Source organism: Protobothrops mucrosquamatus, unplaced genomic scaffold (assembly GCF_001527695.2).
Source record: "Protobothrops mucrosquamatus isolate PMUCROS unplaced genomic scaffold, P.Mucros_1.0 scaffold2181, whole genome shotgun sequence".
In the NCBI taxonomy this organism is placed as follows: domain Eukaryota; kingdom Metazoa; phylum Chordata; class Lepidosauria; order Squamata; family Viperidae; genus Protobothrops; species Protobothrops mucrosquamatus.
This window is the reverse complement of record NW_015388274.1, coordinates 48,184-66,256: the sequence shown is the minus strand read 5'-3', so window position 1 is coordinate 66,256 and position 18,073 is coordinate 48,184. Positions and strand designations below refer to the sequence as shown.

The 18,073-nt window shown below is 37.3% G+C and overlaps 2 protein-coding genes across 3 annotated transcripts in view; one reads left to right on the top strand and one right to left on the bottom strand.

Annotated features, from left to right (window-relative positions):
* EML5 (EMAP like 5) overlaps positions 1-811 on the bottom strand; it is an 80,563-nt gene extending 79,752 nt beyond the window's left edge. For both annotated transcript variants that reach the window (XM_015824285.1, XM_015824286.1), the window contains exon 1: positions 615-811. In XM_015824285.1, coding sequence (XP_015679771.1) covers positions 615-811 — 197 coding nt within the window. The remainder of the gene's footprint in view (positions 1-614) is intronic.
* A 7,352-nt stretch (positions 812-8,163) lies between these two features.
* The window catches only part of TTC8 (tetratricopeptide repeat domain 8), a 29,916-nt gene continuing 20,006 nt past the window's right edge, over positions 8,164-18,073 (top strand). The window contains exons 1-3 of the mRNA XM_015824284.1: positions 8,164-8,277; positions 15,971-16,091; positions 16,823-16,886. Coding sequence (XP_015679770.1) covers positions 8,164-8,277; positions 15,971-16,091; positions 16,823-16,886 — 299 coding nt within the window. The remainder of the gene's footprint in view (positions 8,278-15,970; positions 16,092-16,822; positions 16,887-18,073) is intronic.

Below are 18,073 nucleotides of genomic sequence, written 5' to 3'. Positions count from 1 at the left end.
GTTCCGCCCCCTGCGCCGGCCGAGGCATAGCTGGCAAGCAGCAGAGACGGAGCAGGCCGACCACCAGCTGGCCCAGCCCAAGGGAGGTAAGGCACCCGCCGGAAAAGGGAAAAAAATGGTGGACAAAAAAAATGGCGGACAAAAAAAATGGCGGACAGCCTTGCTTGGCGACCCCCATGAAATGGTCGATCGACCCCAAATGGGGTCCCGACCCACAGGTTGAGAACCACTGCATTAGCCAAAAATAACTGGATTCAAACCTCTACCTCATTCTCAAGGAAAGGAGGTCCCATTTGCTAAAAGTTTAGTTATAAACAAGCTGAAGATTTTTGCATGAGATTATTTCAGCGAATCTTGGGAAAAGAGAGGAACTGCAATGAACAGGAACCAAACGTTAACGTTTGGAATAAAACAGATGAGCAGGAGCCTCATAAAAGAAGAAGAAAGGGAGCTTCGAAGAATCCCAGCTTCTAGGAAACCAAACCAAGCGGGGACTCGGTGCCCTACGGAGGGCGCCCGCTGGTTGTCCTGCGATAATTCCTGCAAGGACGGCTCCAAGGAAGGCTCGAAAGAGAACCAGGGAGGAGGGCTGGGGAGAAGAAGAGGCACCCTACCTGATGATGTCGTCCTGGTGCCCCAGGTAAAATTTCTGCCGGTGCTCCCGGGGACTGTAGACCACTCCAACCCCCGCCACAAAATAAACGATCTCTTTGGCGGCCGTGTAGTAAAGGTTGTTGCGGCATTGGTGACCTCTGTAGCCATAAACCCACTCCAGCCTCAAGTGGCACTTCGGGGCGCTTCGGTCAGCCATGCCTCTCCGTTCCCCACCGGAGAACGGATCCTTCCCGCCGGAGCCCCGAGGAATGGAGGGAGAGCGGAAGAATTCAGCCGGCTCCCTGCGCCAGGACCGGGGTCTTCCTCCTTCGCTTAATCCTGAGCCGCCAACATGGAATCGTCTCATGCAGCCGCCGCTGCTGCCGCCAATCCGCCCGCTTCACAGAAAGCGCCGCGCGCCGCGCTGAGCTGCGCTCCTCCGGGCAGCGCTTCTGCTGCTAGCGCCGCTAGGCATGGCTGCGCGGCGGCAGGGCGGCCCCCATGGTTCGACTGCTGTGTTATCCACCTGCTGGGCCCGACAGCCGCCCCGGCGCGACGGAGGCAGAAAGTGCAAGGAAGGCTAAGCGAAACCCCCCCCCCGCCCGTCGTCGCCGCGGTGGTGCGCGCGGCTACTTCGCTGCGTCGTCGTCCTCCCGAAACCCGCGGGCGCTTCTCCCGCAATGTCAATCCTCCCCCGCCTCCGTCTCTCCATTGCGGCTGCGCAGTGGCTTCGTCTTGGCGGCGGGCGGCGCTCCCCTTCTGTTTTTCCCGAAGGCTGCCTGGACGTCGGGGTGATGGGTTTCGTCCCCTTCCTTGAGAGGACTTCGGTGAACGGCTGCCCGGTCTTCGTTTCTTTTAACATTTGGAGCTGGCAGCCCTTCACGGCCAGGTTTTCCCAGGGCAGCCCTATCCAGTCCTCGCGTCTCCTTCGAGCCACATGAAGAGGGGAAAAAAAGGCGAAGAGAGAGGAGAAGCTGCCTGCGAGATTAAGCTGCTTTGCAAATGAAGAGGAGGAGGAACGCGGTTCTAGAGCAAAGGTTTCCCTAAGTATATAAATTAAAAACAACAAGAAAACACCCTTCCAAGTAAAGAGCCAGATTGTTATTCCAAACCTGGCATAATCCCCCCACATAGTATAATGTCCATAAGCACAGATGTCATTGTTCTGAGATGGCATTTGATTTTGAAAAGCTTCTGCAAAGTTTCCTCCTAAGTGTGGGATAAACATTTAAACTGCAAAACAGAATGGCCTGTAGCTATATGTATCTTAAAGTTGTCTACCTAAGTGCATTTTAAAATGTAGCACTTAAGTGCAGCCCAAGTCTTTGTTCCTGAACCACCTAAAGGCAAACATGTCACAACCCTGCAGAAATTTGCTGAGAAAGATACTTTTGTTGTTTTCCCTCCTTTCAGCCATATAGAAACACTTTCCATTAATCATTCACTCTCAAAGTGCAGTATGATGCAATATTTTATGCTCGCCTTGATACTTCTCAATTCATTTACAAATGGTTTTTAACCTGATAAAGAGCCAATTATGTTAAAATGCCAGAAAGATACCGTATGTGATTCAGTGAATAAATAGCTAACTCCAGATGCTAGACTTAACCATGCACACAAATGCACATTATTATTTATATCAAGACTTTAAGGATACACATCCTAGTCTATTTTTTGTTAAATGGTAATATTTTTAAAAAAGAAAGCTAAATTCTGGATTTTTCTTACAGGAGATTTGATAATGATGGTACAAATGTAAACCTAACTAGGTTAGAGTTCTGGATGGTCCTTGCCTGAGTCTGTAGTCAGTTGTCAAGGTCCTATATTATTTGTTCACTTACTTCATTTGATTCCATTTGCAGATTGTGCAGTAGAAAAGGATGATACACAACATGTGAGAAAGGTTTCTTTTTGACATGACCACATCTATTTTTGGGATAATGTTAAAAAGCAAAAATAAAGAATAAATAAATAAACATTACAACAACAAAATCTGATCCAGGCACTGATAAATAATTGGTAGAGAAAATTTCCATTGTTGAATGTCTTGGTACATATATTTTCTTTTGAGCCTTGCATACAGGGATGCACTACTTTGGATCTAATACTAACCAACAGGAAGGGAAGCTTGAAGAAGTGAAGGTGACTGAAACCTTGAGAGAAAGTAAGCATGTTATCACTGTATTCATGATATCATGGCAGCATGGATGAGAGTCAGGGATATATACTGGAAGAAAAGTGGATGATGATTAACTCCAAAAAAAGCTAGATACAATCCAATGGCCTGAAATCCTGAAAGAGGACAGTGTCCAGTAAAGAAGAAAAATCCTAGAAACTGAACATGCTAAACATGCAATTGTAAAGAATACTTACTAGTGGGAAAAATGAGAGGCCTGTTTACAGACCTGTGTCTTCACACACAACTTTCCAAAAAGAAAAATTATAGAAAGTAGGGAGGGAGAATGGAGAAAGGTGCATACAACCAAAGGCTGATATTATATAAGGCCATTGCAAGAAACTAAGCATTGTGTCAGAAAGGCTAAAGGTCAGGAGGAACTGAGGCTTGCAATAAATAGCCCAAATAAGAAAACAGCATTTTCAGAAACAAGTGATAAATTTTTTAAAAAAGCAAAGCATAGAGCTCTATTGCAAGAAAAAAAGGAATAATGGTGAGAAAGCAGAATTTTTAAATAGTATTTTCTACTAATCTTCACTCAGACAACAAAGCTCTAGCTGGCTATGGAAGAATAGAATAGAATAGAATAGAATAGAATAGAATAGAATAGAATAGAATAGAATAGAATAGAATAGAATAGAATAGAATAACTTTATTGTCACTTTGAATATACACAAATTGGCATACATTAAAGTGAAATTTTGTTGCATACAGCTTTCAAAGGAGCTGCAGCTTAGGATAGACAAGGAGAGAACACAAGAACACTTAACTAATTTAAACTAGCCAGATGAATTACAGGTAGTTCTTTACTTATCTGTCACTTAGTGACTTGTTGAAGTTATAATGCACCTCCTCAGGACTATATACAATCTGGATTCTAGTTCCAATGGTCGGGCCACCACCCCTGCAGTTATGCGACCACATTTTGGTTCTCAGCAACCAACTCACATTTATGGTAGTTTGCAGCATCCTGCGGTCAGATGACATGATTTATTATGTTTTTTTTTTGCCAGAAACCAGCATTTACTTCCATTTTCTGGCAAAAAAAAATCCATTGTGGACAATGAATTCACTTAATAACTGCGATATTCACTTAATAACACTATAAAAGAGATTATAAAATCAGATCAGTCAGTGGTGACCAGCTTAATGACTGGCATGACTTCCAACTGTAATTCCAGGCTGAATTGCAGTTATAAATCAAAGACTATCCATATATCGTGAGATAATGTAAAAAATAGCAAAGGTGAACACAAAACAAATAATATCTGACTATTCAGGTCCCTTTGTAAATGTAAATGTTTCTTTCTTCAAAAAAGGGAACAAGAATAATCTGGAAGTTACAGACCTGAGAAAATCCTGAAGCAAATTATTAAACAGCATGTTTATGAGCACTTGCAAAGCAACAATGAACAAAAGCCAATTAATTTGACCTGCTTTTTCAACAGTTACTAACCTAACAAATCAAGGGAATGCTGAGGACATATTATATTTGATTTCAGCAAAGCATTCAACAAAGTCTCATAATATCCACATTAATAAAATGATAAAATACATAGTAGATGCCCACTGCTATTAGATGGATTCAGAACTGACTGAGTGATGACATCCAGAAAGTACTCTTAAATAGCTCCACATGAGCTTAAGAGAACAGCATGAAATGGAGTTCAGTTCCCGTCTTGGAGAAATATCAGTTGTTTGATATTTTTCTTGCTAATGAATAAAGGAGTTATATTTGCAGATGACTCAAAATAAGAGTGACTATTATTTTAAAAAAGAAGAAAAAAATTAAAAAGGTAAAAACAAGTTTGAACGGCAGGCTAGAAAGAATGGGATGAATAGTTATTCATCCAGAGGAGGCTCAGAATCTCCTTGAACCATAATGGTGTCATATAAATAAAATAAATAAATAAATAAATGGAGAAAATATAAAAGGCACAATTATAAGATAGAATAGACCTGGCTTGGCAGTACTGTATGAGGAATGACATAGCATATCATAAATTGAATATGATGCAGCCGCTAAAAAGGCAAATGCAATTTTGAAATGTAGACTCCAAATCATGATAAGCAATTGTCCCCTCTATTTTCCCTTGTCCAGGCTTTAGTTAGAATTCTGTATCAAATTCCATGGGCTGCAGTTTAACATCAACAAATCAGAATTCTGAGGAGAACTACCAGTATAACGAGGGGCCAGGAAATCAAGTCCTGCAAGGAGTGATGAAAGAAACTGGGTACATGTTGTTTGAGGGGGCATTGCCATATAGATACCAAATAAGAGTAGACACCAACCTACTAGCTAACTGTATAAATGGTTGTGCTGAACCGTAGAATAGCAAACTAAAGTGGACCATCGGAATAATGATTTCCAGTGTTTCTGGCAACACTTTTTCCCAGTTTACGGAAAAACTGAAGTAAAGAGAATGGCTAGAGTACAGATAGAGTTAGCTTGCATTAAAATTAGCTGATTGAGATACATTGTACAGCATGGAACTGCTCTAGGTGGTTAATGGTGCAATAAACCCAGGCTATCAGCACATAAAATCTATCTTGCATTTTGCCTGACAGAATTAATTCACCATCTGCTTTGCAACTAAGAATCATGAAAAAGATTAACAAGCTTGTTACATACGCATACTTAGCATATGAATATATTAAGCTTCTATGTGGAAAGTCAGATCCTTGGACTATATAGCCAACTTATATTTTATTTACCAATAGCTGGCAAAATTCCTGACTTATTTGTTTTATTTACTTGTATATTATATATTTCCAAAGGAAAGATCATCTAGCTACAGTATTTCTGCTTTCCATATTTTATATTATGTGTTATATTAAAATTAATTATTAGTCTATCTGCTATTAGTTGAACAGCCATCTATAGAATGGTACTACCCCATTGAGTCCCCCAGGCCAAGCAGAAGAATTATAATTTTTATAACAGTTATAATTTTATAGCATGCCATTCTGATATTTCATCCTTTTTAAGGTCATTGTGTAAAAAAAATCCACATTCTATGGATGTGCTAATTATTATTACTTATGTTCCTTTGTTAGTTATTTTATTTTAATATGAATATACAAAGATGAGAGTCAGGGTCAGTTTTAACTGAAACTGAAACAGTTTTTTATATTTATAAAATATAAACATAGGTAAATAGATATTTCAGGACTAACCTAGAAGGCCTGTAATTCCATTGGAATTTGGGGGGTGGGGAGAACACTACCATAGTAAGAGAGTTCTATATCTTATGACTATCAACCTAATTTGCTTGACAAGTAGATAAACAGGGAAGGACCTCCTATGTTGATCTCAAAAGTTTAGCTTTTGACTGTTGAGTAAGATACCTTACATCAGGGGTGTCAAACTCGCAATGTCATGTGACGTGTTGCGACATATCATGACTTTTTTCCCTTTGCCGGCAATGGGCTGGGTGCGGTTTCAGCATGACGCATCCGACCCGCGAGCCGGCAGTTTGACACCCCTGCCTTACATAGAGAAAGAGACAGGTTGTCTCATTATGCTAAGCCATAATGTTATTTATAAACCATGACTAATATCTTAGTGTTCAGTTGAATCCAGCAATTACTGTTTATTCAACCATAATGAAAACAAATTATAGCTTAGCATAGTATGCAAAGTCAGATCCTATGGATATTTTTCCTTTCACTGGCTTGACATTTTTTAATAACACCTTATATTTGAGTGGACTGCTAGAACGACCCCAAGATTTCGGAGATGGGGTGAGGGGAAATGTATGGCTGATATCTGGCCTGTAAAAATCTGGAGATAATTGTTCCACCAAATGGTCATCTGAAATTCTGCAGCTCAGGTAAGTGGACAGGTTAAAAGGGAAGCATGGCTAAGTATCGTGGTATGAAGTGGCCATTTAAATGCTGCTTACTCTTATACATTTGAAATAATTTTAAAATCTTTATTTTTTACTTAAAATATTAAGGAACTTCAAAAATAGAATGTATCCTTCCTTAACAATCTGTAATGAAGTAAAAATCAAGTGGTAATTATAAGAAGTGACATTGAACACAACACATACAGAAAATAAAAATATAACAAATTAACACTTGGACATCACATTACAAATCTGCATAATTTAGTAAAGAATTTAGCAGCTGATAGAATCATATTCTGTTGATAACAGCTGATGGGAATACAGTAAATTAGATACCTATCTAGAGTTCTTCCAGTGAATTAGTTCAATTTCACTTGATTGTTCAAACCAAATTCAGTCTATAATTAATACAATAACAATATAACTATTAAAGTATTCAGTACTTGTGATCATTAACAAAAAAATAACAGCTAGATACAAAATATCACACTTTTTATTCACCCCAAGAAAAATGGACTTGAATTTAAGAATTTTTCCATTCTAAAAGAGGTTGATATACTAAAGTATTATAAATATTAATAAAGTATTATAAATATTGACAAAAACCTGTAAAATATTGTCAATTTAAAACTGCAAACATCAGCTGAAAGGAATCCTGGATACTTTCTCCTTTTCAAAAAATACTTGCATATGCACCTGTGTGTTTATTTATACATACAGTATGTCTATTTATATCTGATGAAAGATAGAAAGTGTAAGATTCCCCATTTATAACATCAATTGATCCCAATTATCTCACATATGGAAATATAAACACACCCATATGTATATTTCCTTCAGAAAGAGAGAGATAAAAACCCCGTTTTATCCATAACAATAATAACCCCAGATTTTCCAAAGTTAACTCAATTTTCATAATTTTGCATAACACACTAAACCACAAATGAACCACATACTACATTTTCTAATCATACACCAAGCAGTAAATTAGTGTCTCAAGTTTTGAGTTATCATGCAATCGTGGAATACATTTATCTTCCTGCCACTAATCAAAGACAATTATTAACGGCTAAAATTATGTTAACTCTATTTCTCCAAGTAATTTCCTCTGCAATGTTTATGAAGTTCAAATCACGAACCATCAACACATGAAATTTCTTGGTTCTGCACGCTACAAAAAAAATGCTACTTTAAGCATTTTTCATGCCACATAACGAGAGGAAACAAGTCAGAAACCCCTAATGTTCCCGAAAAAAAGAGGTGAATCAAGGACGAAGGCAGAGAAATCAGGCATAGCCCGCAACCTCTAAAAGTTTCAACAGTCATTGCCGGCACTGAAATGTTTCAGCTTCTTTGCCGGACCGTCTTCTTTTCCGAGACAGGAGGGAAACACCCTCTGGCCCTTCAGGCAGTTGCTTAGTCGCCTTTGCTTCGCCAAGGACCCCAGGTAGCGTTGCTGGGCAAAACTAAGCTGAGACGCCGGGCCTAAGTAGGAGCGGGGGGGGGATGTTAGTGGGGGTTTATTAGTGGTTTGCCTCGCTTATGGCGCTGGAAATGGACCCGTTGCTCCACGCCTTGAGTTATTTCAGGCGGAGGAAATTCCAACTCTGTTCGGATCTGTGTTCCCAATTACTGGAAAAGGAGCCTGGCGATCAGGTAATGAGAGACGGCAGGAGCTGGAAGCGTGGATGTGATGTTTCCGAGTTCAGGAAAAATGTAAAACCTGGCCTTGGGTGGATGCCTTGATTTAGTAATTACTCTTTTTTATATCTGCAGATATTTGCTTTTTGGCGCAAGCGTTTTGTAAAATCGTGTGACGGTGCCTTTCCTGCATTTCATATTCTGGGTAATGAATTAGCTGGAACAAGATAATCCAGAGGGTTTTAACTCCAGCAGTGCTCATAACTGGAAACCCTACCTCCCAATATGTCAGTTAATAATGGAAGAAAAATTCTAGTTTAATGAAACTTATTATTTAGATAAATTTGAGACAGGTCACAATCCAATTAATAGCTGACATGATTTCAAATGCAGGTGGTTCTCTTTTAACAACCACTCACTCAGCCACCATTCCAACTTGTGATGGCACTGAACAAGTGGTACTTAATGCCAGCCCTTAAAATTCCAGCTGTTGTAACATCTTGAGGTCACATAATTGCCATTTGTATCTTCTTTTCCGGCTTTCTGCAAGCAATCAGGCAGCAGCAGGAGATTGCAAATAATGATCATTTGATGTCCTCACTTAACAGTGATGCAGGATTTGTTTAACAATGGCAACGGGACATGCCAGATGTGCTATCATTAAGTAGCATGGTCATGTGATGTGCTTTATGACTTGCTTAGTGACAGCAATGTCTGTTCCAAGTACCATCATTAACCGATGGTTAACAGAATTAATGGAATGTGTGGGTGACTGGGGGACAAGGAAAAGAAATGCAGCCTATCTGATAAGAGCCTGCAATCAATTAATGGTCAGACAAAGAAACTTAGGGAAAAAACCCTAATTGATCAGACTCTTAAAAGTATCAGCAGGAAGTTTGTACCTTTAGACTGCAAAACTGATGTCGGCCATTCCAGGTAAACCATACAGGACACACAACTGGATGAGCTAAATTTACTTTATTATGAGACAAATTTAAGTGAACCTTGCACCTCTGAAGTTACAAACATACGATTAAGGTGCTGGCCTAGAAACCAAGACACCATGAGTTATAGTCTTGCCTTAGGCATGAAAGCCAGCTGGGTAGCTTTGGGTCACTCTCAGCCCAACCCACCTCACAAGGTTGTTGTGGAAAAAATAGGACAGAGTAGTATTAGTATGTTTGCTACCTTGAGTTATTTATAAAGTAATAAAAGTGGGATGAAAATCTAATAAGGATAGCATATAAGGCAGGTGCAGTTTTGCTTCACCTATTATATCATAAAAAGTTTGTTTGGTCCAGAGGCCTTTATTAGGACTGTCAGATCTAGGCTGAAAAAATCCAGATGATCATAGATAGGAACAGAAAACTCTTACTTGGCCTCTATGCAATGATACTAACTCTGGTTTATTTAACCATAGTTTTAATGACTATAGTAGTCTGATAAAAACAATGTTTTTAAAAACATATAAATTGCAGTTGCTTTATATTATCTTACTCTGTGTCAAAACCAAACCAACCACATTGTACCTGAGCTTGATGTGTAAACTCTGCAAATGTGTAACTATCTCTCATGATGTAATTAAAACTAAAACGTTATATAGGATAAGAGCTTCAACTACTTGCACATCTACAACAAACATTGAAAGTAATGAAGCCAAAATAACAACATGTTTATGAGTATGTTATCATTTTCCACCTAGGGATGCTCATAAGTTTGCTTAACTGAAATGCAGAACCATATTAAAAAGATGTATAGAACCTCAGGCTTAGCAGCATAACCAGGTCTTGATGGCCTTTCAAAAAAATTAGAAGAGATGTAGTCAATCTAATTTCAGGAGTAAGGATGTTCTGTAAGATGGGTGCAATAACAGAGAAGGTACTTCTACTGGGACCCACCAATGTAGGTCTCTAGGTGATGGGACCTGCAGAATACCTTCTCCATGAGAATGAGGTAGGATGCTATAACCAGGGAGAGGCAGTTGCTCAGAACTCTATTTAAAAGTATTCTGCTGAAAAGGCTAAAAGCTGTTTGCTGCAGAAACCGATTCTGCACTATAATTCTTTCAGATATATAAGTGACTTATCCATATTACAGAATTGGAACATATCTTACAAGTTCTTCAGAACATTAAGGGTTAAAATATAAACATAAGCACAAGATATGTTTCTTACTATTGGTTATGGATGGGTAGTGCTTAGTGCCAAGCAATGTATTATGAATTTGGAAAGAAAGTGAGATCAAGCTTTCCTTCCTAGAGTAATCTTCCTTTTTTAAGCCAGCAAGCTATTTAAATCAAAACTCTCCTCACATATACAAAAACTCTGCCTTTAGCATGCCTTAGTGTAGTTTCAGTTTCTATTCCTGTTCTGTGCACAATAAGATTCTGCACTTTTGATAAAGCAATATTAAAACTATGGTTCTCATTGTGTTATATCACCCTTTATATATGCATAGACTGCATAGTTATGTTTCATCACCTCCTTTTTAGGAAATTGCTAAAAAAGGGCATCCTGATTTTTCTAAATGTATCATTTTAATGTAAAGTTGCTTTTGTCTTTCTAGTACAATTTTGTTTTTTGTTTTGTTTGTGTTTAGTATACATTCTAATTTTACATGTCTCTTGTTTTCAGCGAAAAGTCCATAAGGTGATTTCCAATCACTGATTAATATGGTTGTTGATCTTTTTCTAATTAATTTTGCCATCTCTGCTAAGTCCTCCCACTTTTACCAATCATTTCTGTGTTGTGGCTATTTAAGAATCTTTCTGTTTTTTCCACATATAATACTCTATTAGGCTTTTTGGGTTTCTTTCTTCATTCTCTTTCTTTATACCCTTAGTCCGTTTTGTTTTTCCATAGCTTTAATAACATAGGCCTATTACATTTATTTTGTAAATTCCATCAATTTTTTCCCTTTGATATCAGACAATCAATACAGGCCTGGTTTGTTTATTTTATTCCACATTTATTCCTAGTCAACATTTTGATAAAGCTTTTTGCTGTTGTTGTTTTTAAAAATTAAAGATGTTATTTTCCTCTTTATTTTATGTTTTGTAATTCAGAAAGAAGGCTGACTCACCAAGTAGTTATATGAATCCATTCTTAACCCTGATAATGGTGAAATGTGCATTGTGACTTCAATTAAATCTACTTCTGATACTTATTAGAGAGCAGGATTCAAGAAATTTAGTAGGATTTCCTTTTAAGTAAACATTATTTAAAATTAATTTGTGTGAAAGGATCTAAATCAGCTATTACTGTTAGAAATAAGCTTTCATTAACCTTATTAAACTCATTGTAGCTTCTTTGTTTATAACTGTAGCATGACCTAAAAGGAACATGTTTCTGTCCTACTATCTTGGTTGATCATCCTGATCGCTTGCCTAATCTGATTATTGTTCTTTATGTTCCATATGTCAATTTAAAGACCAGGAAACAGTACTGATTTATAGTACTGAAGTACACAAAGAAAAGTAGATGAACAGCTTATGTTGAATTGCATAATTTTATGGTTTTCTTTGCACATACACATAATATTTTGATTTCAGATTTTGATTTTAAAGAAAATTTCTTAACTCATCCTAATACTGTATTTCACTGCTGATTTTACTTTCATGCCTTTTGAAGACATAATGAATACAATAAAAAGATGGAGAGATATCATCTTAAAATATTAACTATTAGAAAATATGTGTGTAAATTCATACTAATTGATAAAAAAAAATCTTCATTCTATCACTGTGTATTCATTAAGTGACCTTGAGCAGGGTCTCTGCTGTCATATCCCTTTCTAATTCCAGGAAAGCATCTTTGAGCTTAACTTTACATACCCAAGTTTATTTTTGTTATATCAACTACTGTATGGTTTGAGAGCCACTTTGGTATAGTAGTTTAGATATCAGACTAGAAACTGGGAAATTGTGACTTCTAGTCCTTTGGGATGAAGCTAGCTGAGTGACTTTCGGTCAGTCACTTTCTCTCAATACTAGGAAGGAGGCAGTGGTAATCCAAGAAGAAAACTGCAGCAATGTGTCCAGGCAGTCTCTAAGAATCGGACATGATTGAACAGAAGAAAAAAGTTTACTATAAACTTTATAGTTTACTATAGTTTATTTTTTCTTTTTAACATCAGCAGTTAAGTAGTTTCAAATCTTTGTATTTAAAACTAAGCATATTGCATTATAGCCTACAAGTTTGAATGAAAAGTTGATTGCCGTGTTCTTGGGAAAATACCAATTCAAAATGAAACTGTGCTGTTTATCTCTTTCCCCAACGGTGTAAATATTGCCATAGCATAAAAGACAGTGTTAAATGCTTTGCTATTTAACAGTGCAAATGGTTAAATATTCATATTTTTCCAACTTTTATTCCCTTATCAAAATTGATAAAAATTCTTTAGATTACTGCAATGCTCTGTTGCATGGGTCTGCCCTTGAATTGCACCCAGAAACTTCAATTAGTCCAGAACAGGGCAGCAGTTCTGGGTGTCCCTAGGTTTGCCCATGTAACACCTCTGATGTCTGAGCTGTATTGGCTTTTAGTTTCTTTTCAGGTGCAATTTAAGGTGTCAGTTATCACCTTTAAATATCACATATGGCCAGGTTATCTGCAGGACCACCTTTCCCTTAGGACAGTGGTGGCGAACCTATGGCACAGGTGCCAGAGGCGGCACTCAGAGCCCTCTCTGTGGGCACGCGCACCGTCGCCCCAATCCTAGGCCTTCAGCTGGGTTTTATAAAACCTTTTCGCTTTAGGACTCCACCGCCGTGTGCAAAAAAAAAAAGGTTCAATCAATCGGTCAATTTCAACTTCTCAAAAAAAAGATATTGCAAAGTTGGAATTGATTGAACTTTTGAGTCCCACCCAGTCTGCTGTTACCACTGCAGCCACGCCCACCCAATGGCCATACCCAGCCAATGGGCCACACCCACCCGGCACCCTACGATGCATAAGTGGGTTTTGGGTTGCAGTTTGGGCACTCGGTCTCTAAAAGGTTCGCCATCACTGCCTTAGGATATCTACCCATCCTACTAGGTCAGATAGGTGGGCATGCTTCTAGTCCCTTTCCTTAAATATTGCCATCTTGTGGGAGCTAGGAAGTAGCCTTTTCTATGGCTGCCCTGCCCTGTGGAACACTTCCACCTGAAGTTTGGCAGGCCTCTACCTTCCCAGCCTTCAGTAAAGCATTGAAAAGCTGGCTTTTCCTACAAGCACTAGAATAACATGAGGTGACTGTATATTGGAAGCTTGGCTTTGGCATGTTTTTTTTTAACATGTTTGGTTTTTATAATTTTATATGGTTTTTACGTTGTTTTAATTTTTGATTTGGAGCCCCATAGAGTTTGCTATAAGATGGACAGCTATATGAATGTTTTAAATAACTAAATATATAAGCCAGTGAGAGATTTGGAGTGGAGATCACTATAGATTACAGAGCACTTCATGCAAATGGAAAGATTCATTTTATACTTCCTCTACACAGACTAGTATTTTAAGAGAAGTTACATACTAATTTATATGATTTATATATTCATTTTCTAATAAATTCTGGAAAAATATATGAGATTAAGCACTTCATTTACTATATTTTATTGATTTAATATAAATATGTTTAAAAGTGTTTACTACTTTCAAAATATATGTATTTCAATCTGCATTACATCCGAGTTTATATTTTGTCAAAACATAAACTCATGTGGTTTGTTTCATTTTTCATTACATGAATACAGCTTTTGTGGTCTGTTAGCTATGATTTATGACTTAGTATGTTGTGTTTTATTCAATAAATCATTTTCTAGGAAACCTGGATTAATATGTACAAGCCCCGACTATATATAGAATTTCTAAATCAGTCATTGTTAGTTAGTGACTGAGTTTATATATAAAACTAAATTAGGATATTTGGTTAAACAAAAATTAGTGGCCAAGTTTGCACATAATAAATAAATCACATTATGGCTTAGGACAGAGGAATAACAGGCATATCATCAAACTGTCTCTTCGCCAAGAGAAAGAGAGGCCTCTTCATGTTTTTGTTTATATTAAGTATACTTTTGTTTTAAAAAGAAGCAAGATTCGCTAGGATTCTGTATGATTCCCATTTCACTATTTTAGTATTAGATTTGTTTGCTGCCTTGAGTTATTAATAAAAATAAAGGTGGGATAAAAAATATAAAAAGCATTAAGTGGAAACAGGGTTTTCAGCTATCATTAATATTATAATACTTATTGGGACTGTCTATTAAAATCCTCCCAAACTTTTAAATGACTTCATACAGTTAGAATTGTGTTACAAAATAAATATCATATAGGCTCAAGTTGAATAGTAGAATAAAGCAGGCCTATAACAAATGCTCTTCTCCAACCAAGTACTTTATTAAATTTGTTATTTGTGCTTAAACAAATAAACCTCCACTCTGCCATCAGGATAAATTAATGCATGAGATCAACATATTAGTCCTAGATTGATGTGTTGTTTCTGAAGATGTCTGGAAAGAGTGAGGGAAGAGGCAACTTGGGATTTTAGTTGCCTTTATTGCTTCAGGATCTGGCTGCTGAGAGAAAGTTTTCTAGGAGCGATCACATGATACTGCATGAGGCAGCAGCATGCAACATAGAGTCAAACTGATTTGTATGGAGTTCTAAAATGCACAGATGTATTTATCTATTCAATTTCTATGTCCACCCATCTCAATGATTCCTGGTGGCTTATAATTAAATATATATATATTACAGTTAGAAATATTTAAAAAAAAATTAAAAAGTAAGACCAATAACAACTCTAAAACATCCAAATTATATATATATAAGAGCAAGATGTTTGGCCAGTTAGCAATAGAGCCAGAAAATGGGGCATTCAGCACCCCAGGCTCGGGAATATAGCCAGGTTTTTAGGGCCTTATGAAAGGCCAACGGAGTTGGGGCCGTACTGATCTCTGAAGGGAGAATGTTCCATAGAATCAATAGGGGCTACTGCAGAAAAAGCTCACCTTCTGATCCCCATCAGCTAACATTTTTGGCTAACAGGATCTGCAGCATGCCCATTCTGCTCAACTTGGTTGGATGGGTAGAGACTCTTGAAAAAAGGTGATCTCTCAGGTACCCTGGTCCTAAGCCATGGTGGGCTTTAAAGGTAACCACCAGCACCTAGAATTGCACCTGGAGACACCGGTAAGCAGTGCAGCCCACACAGGAATTGTGTTACCGGTGCCTTGTACCTAGCATCATTTACTATCTGCTCAGCTGCACAAATCCTTTTATTTCCCTATCAAAATGTAATTAAATATTCAGTAGCATCACCTACAGATTCTGCCTAATTTGAAATGGAACATTCTATTGCTTATAGATGAGAGAGGCAGTAGAGTACATGATAAAAATATCTCTCCCTTCTAATGTAATACTGGGAGTGACTAAGCATTTGTAAACATCTGTCAACTGGATGAATGTGTTCTCTGCATTCTTCTTGAGGTCTTCCTCACATATTTCTCTAGTTCTTCTGGCATGTTTTTTATGTCTAATGCTTGCATTGAAGACAATAATGCAGCCAAGATCTCTGTATCCCAACGTCCATTTTATTTTTTCCTTTCCCACAAGTGTCAAATAATCTACTGCTGGCCTATTGTATTCTATTTGATTTTAAAACATTGAATGTATTTTGCAGACGTTTTAGTTTACTGGGCTTTGTTTTCTCTCCATCTCTATTTTAGGCTGTTTGGTGTTTAAAAATGCGAGCATTAACTGAAATGGTTTATGTGGATGAAATTGAAGTGGATCAGGAAGGCATAGCTGAAATGATGCTGGATGAAAATGCAATTGCACAAGTTGCACGTAAGCTGCATTTATATGTGCTCCAAAATACATTGCAAGAAGCAGCTCATGATTCCCTCCCTAGGATACTAACATTCCTTTTTAATGGTTAATTTCTCCCCCCCCCCAAGCTGTTCTATGGAATGAGTGATTGCTACTAGTTAAACTATTATCTTGTATTTTCTTTTCTTTAAAATTATTATCTTCAGTTTTGATAAAATAGTACATTTTATGTCAATTAATATTACAGTTTAGAATTCAACCATGCATTTCTTGTTAAAATGTTCATATACCTATAAAATATCAGTTGTCTTTAGTGAGTAAATAATCTTCATGTACACTTTGTATTCGATCAATAATGCAACAAGCTAAGAAATTGATTTTCAAGCAAAATCCTCAGTACACTAATTAAAATCTCCAATTTTAATTACTTTATTATGAATGTAATTCCAGTGCTTCACAGTTAGCATTTTGTTTGCATAAGGGAATTATCTTCTCTTTACAGTTTTGACTGATTCTGAGTCCATGATTAAATGAAGCAGTGCTTTTTTAAACAAACAAATAATAGTGTCAAATTTTATTTGTGGCACTTCACTCTTCATCTGTGCTTTGAATCTTCTCTCTTTGGGTTTTATTTTAAAAAACCTGGGAGACGGCACCAAAAGATAAATGGTAAAAGAAACATCTATAGGAAAATATCTATAAAATATAAACATCGTGATTTTGTTTTGGTTTGTTTGTTTGTTTGATAGGACCTGGTACTTCACTTAAAACACCTGGAACTGGTCATGGCGCTGGGCCTAGCAAGGCTATCAGGTATTATTGTACTTAGTTTCTTAGTGGAGCTAACTGATTTGGTTATTTTTTCCTTGTATTTAAGTGATAATCATCACATAGAATTATAACAGAAAGAAATAAATGTATTTTATTTCCTATGTTTTGAGACTAGCTGATTTGAGCTTTTTGTAATTGTCATCCAGGTGGCAGCTACTATGTACTTGAATTCTTTTCATTCTGGTCAAGATAAGCTTTTAGGGCTGGTGGGTTTTTTTCTTTTTTCCTCCTCAGCCCTTTTCATTTTGTCCTATATTTTGTATATTGTAAGCCTGAGAACTAACAGGAGTTATCTGATTATTTATATTTTTTAAGTTATTTTAGAAGTCTTCTTGCCAAAGAATGAAATTAAAATTGAAAAAAATTTGAGTCGCTGTAAATATATTTTATAGGAATCATAGAAGTTCTTCACAGCTCCTTAGTGGATCAGAAATTCCTGTTCTTAAGTTATAGTCATGGACTGAACTTTGGGTCAAGAAATTACTCAGCTGTGTTTTGTTAAATAGACACATAAAATACATTGTTAATTTCCCCGCTCCGCCCCCCAAAAAAATTACAAGTGTGATATCTAGTTGAAATCAGTTTTCCAGACTACATTCTATGAAATACCAGCATTCCTCAGAGACTTAATAATAAAGTTCTATGAATAAAGTTAATAAAGTTAACTTAATAAAGTTCTGTGAACAAAAATCATTGCTTGCTTTTTTTTATTATAAATGGACTAGCTAAAGGAGAGCTTCAGTCTATTTGTTAATTTTTCTTCTTTAATGTGTTTTTCTTGCTCTAATAGGATGCAAACTTAAAATGATTTTTAAATGATATTTCTGTATAGTTGGGCAGAAAGTGCTGGGATATTTTTCTGTCTCATTGTAGATGACAAATCCACAATTTTGTTGTACTCCTTAATGAGGTAAGAAGCTAGTCAAGGACTAGTAGGTATGCATTTTGTCAACCCGACCGAACACAGGTAAGGATACATGTTAGATCCTACCTTGTGGCAATGAGGGTGGCGAGGTCTAATTACTACTCCACCCTCATTGCGTCATCAGATAATCGCCCAGCCACCCTCTTCAGGGTGACCCGCTCCCTCCTTCAACTGAGGGGGGAGGAGGACCCCCTGGTGGGGAGGGCTGAGGATTTTGCACAATATCTGAATGACAAAGTCGCTC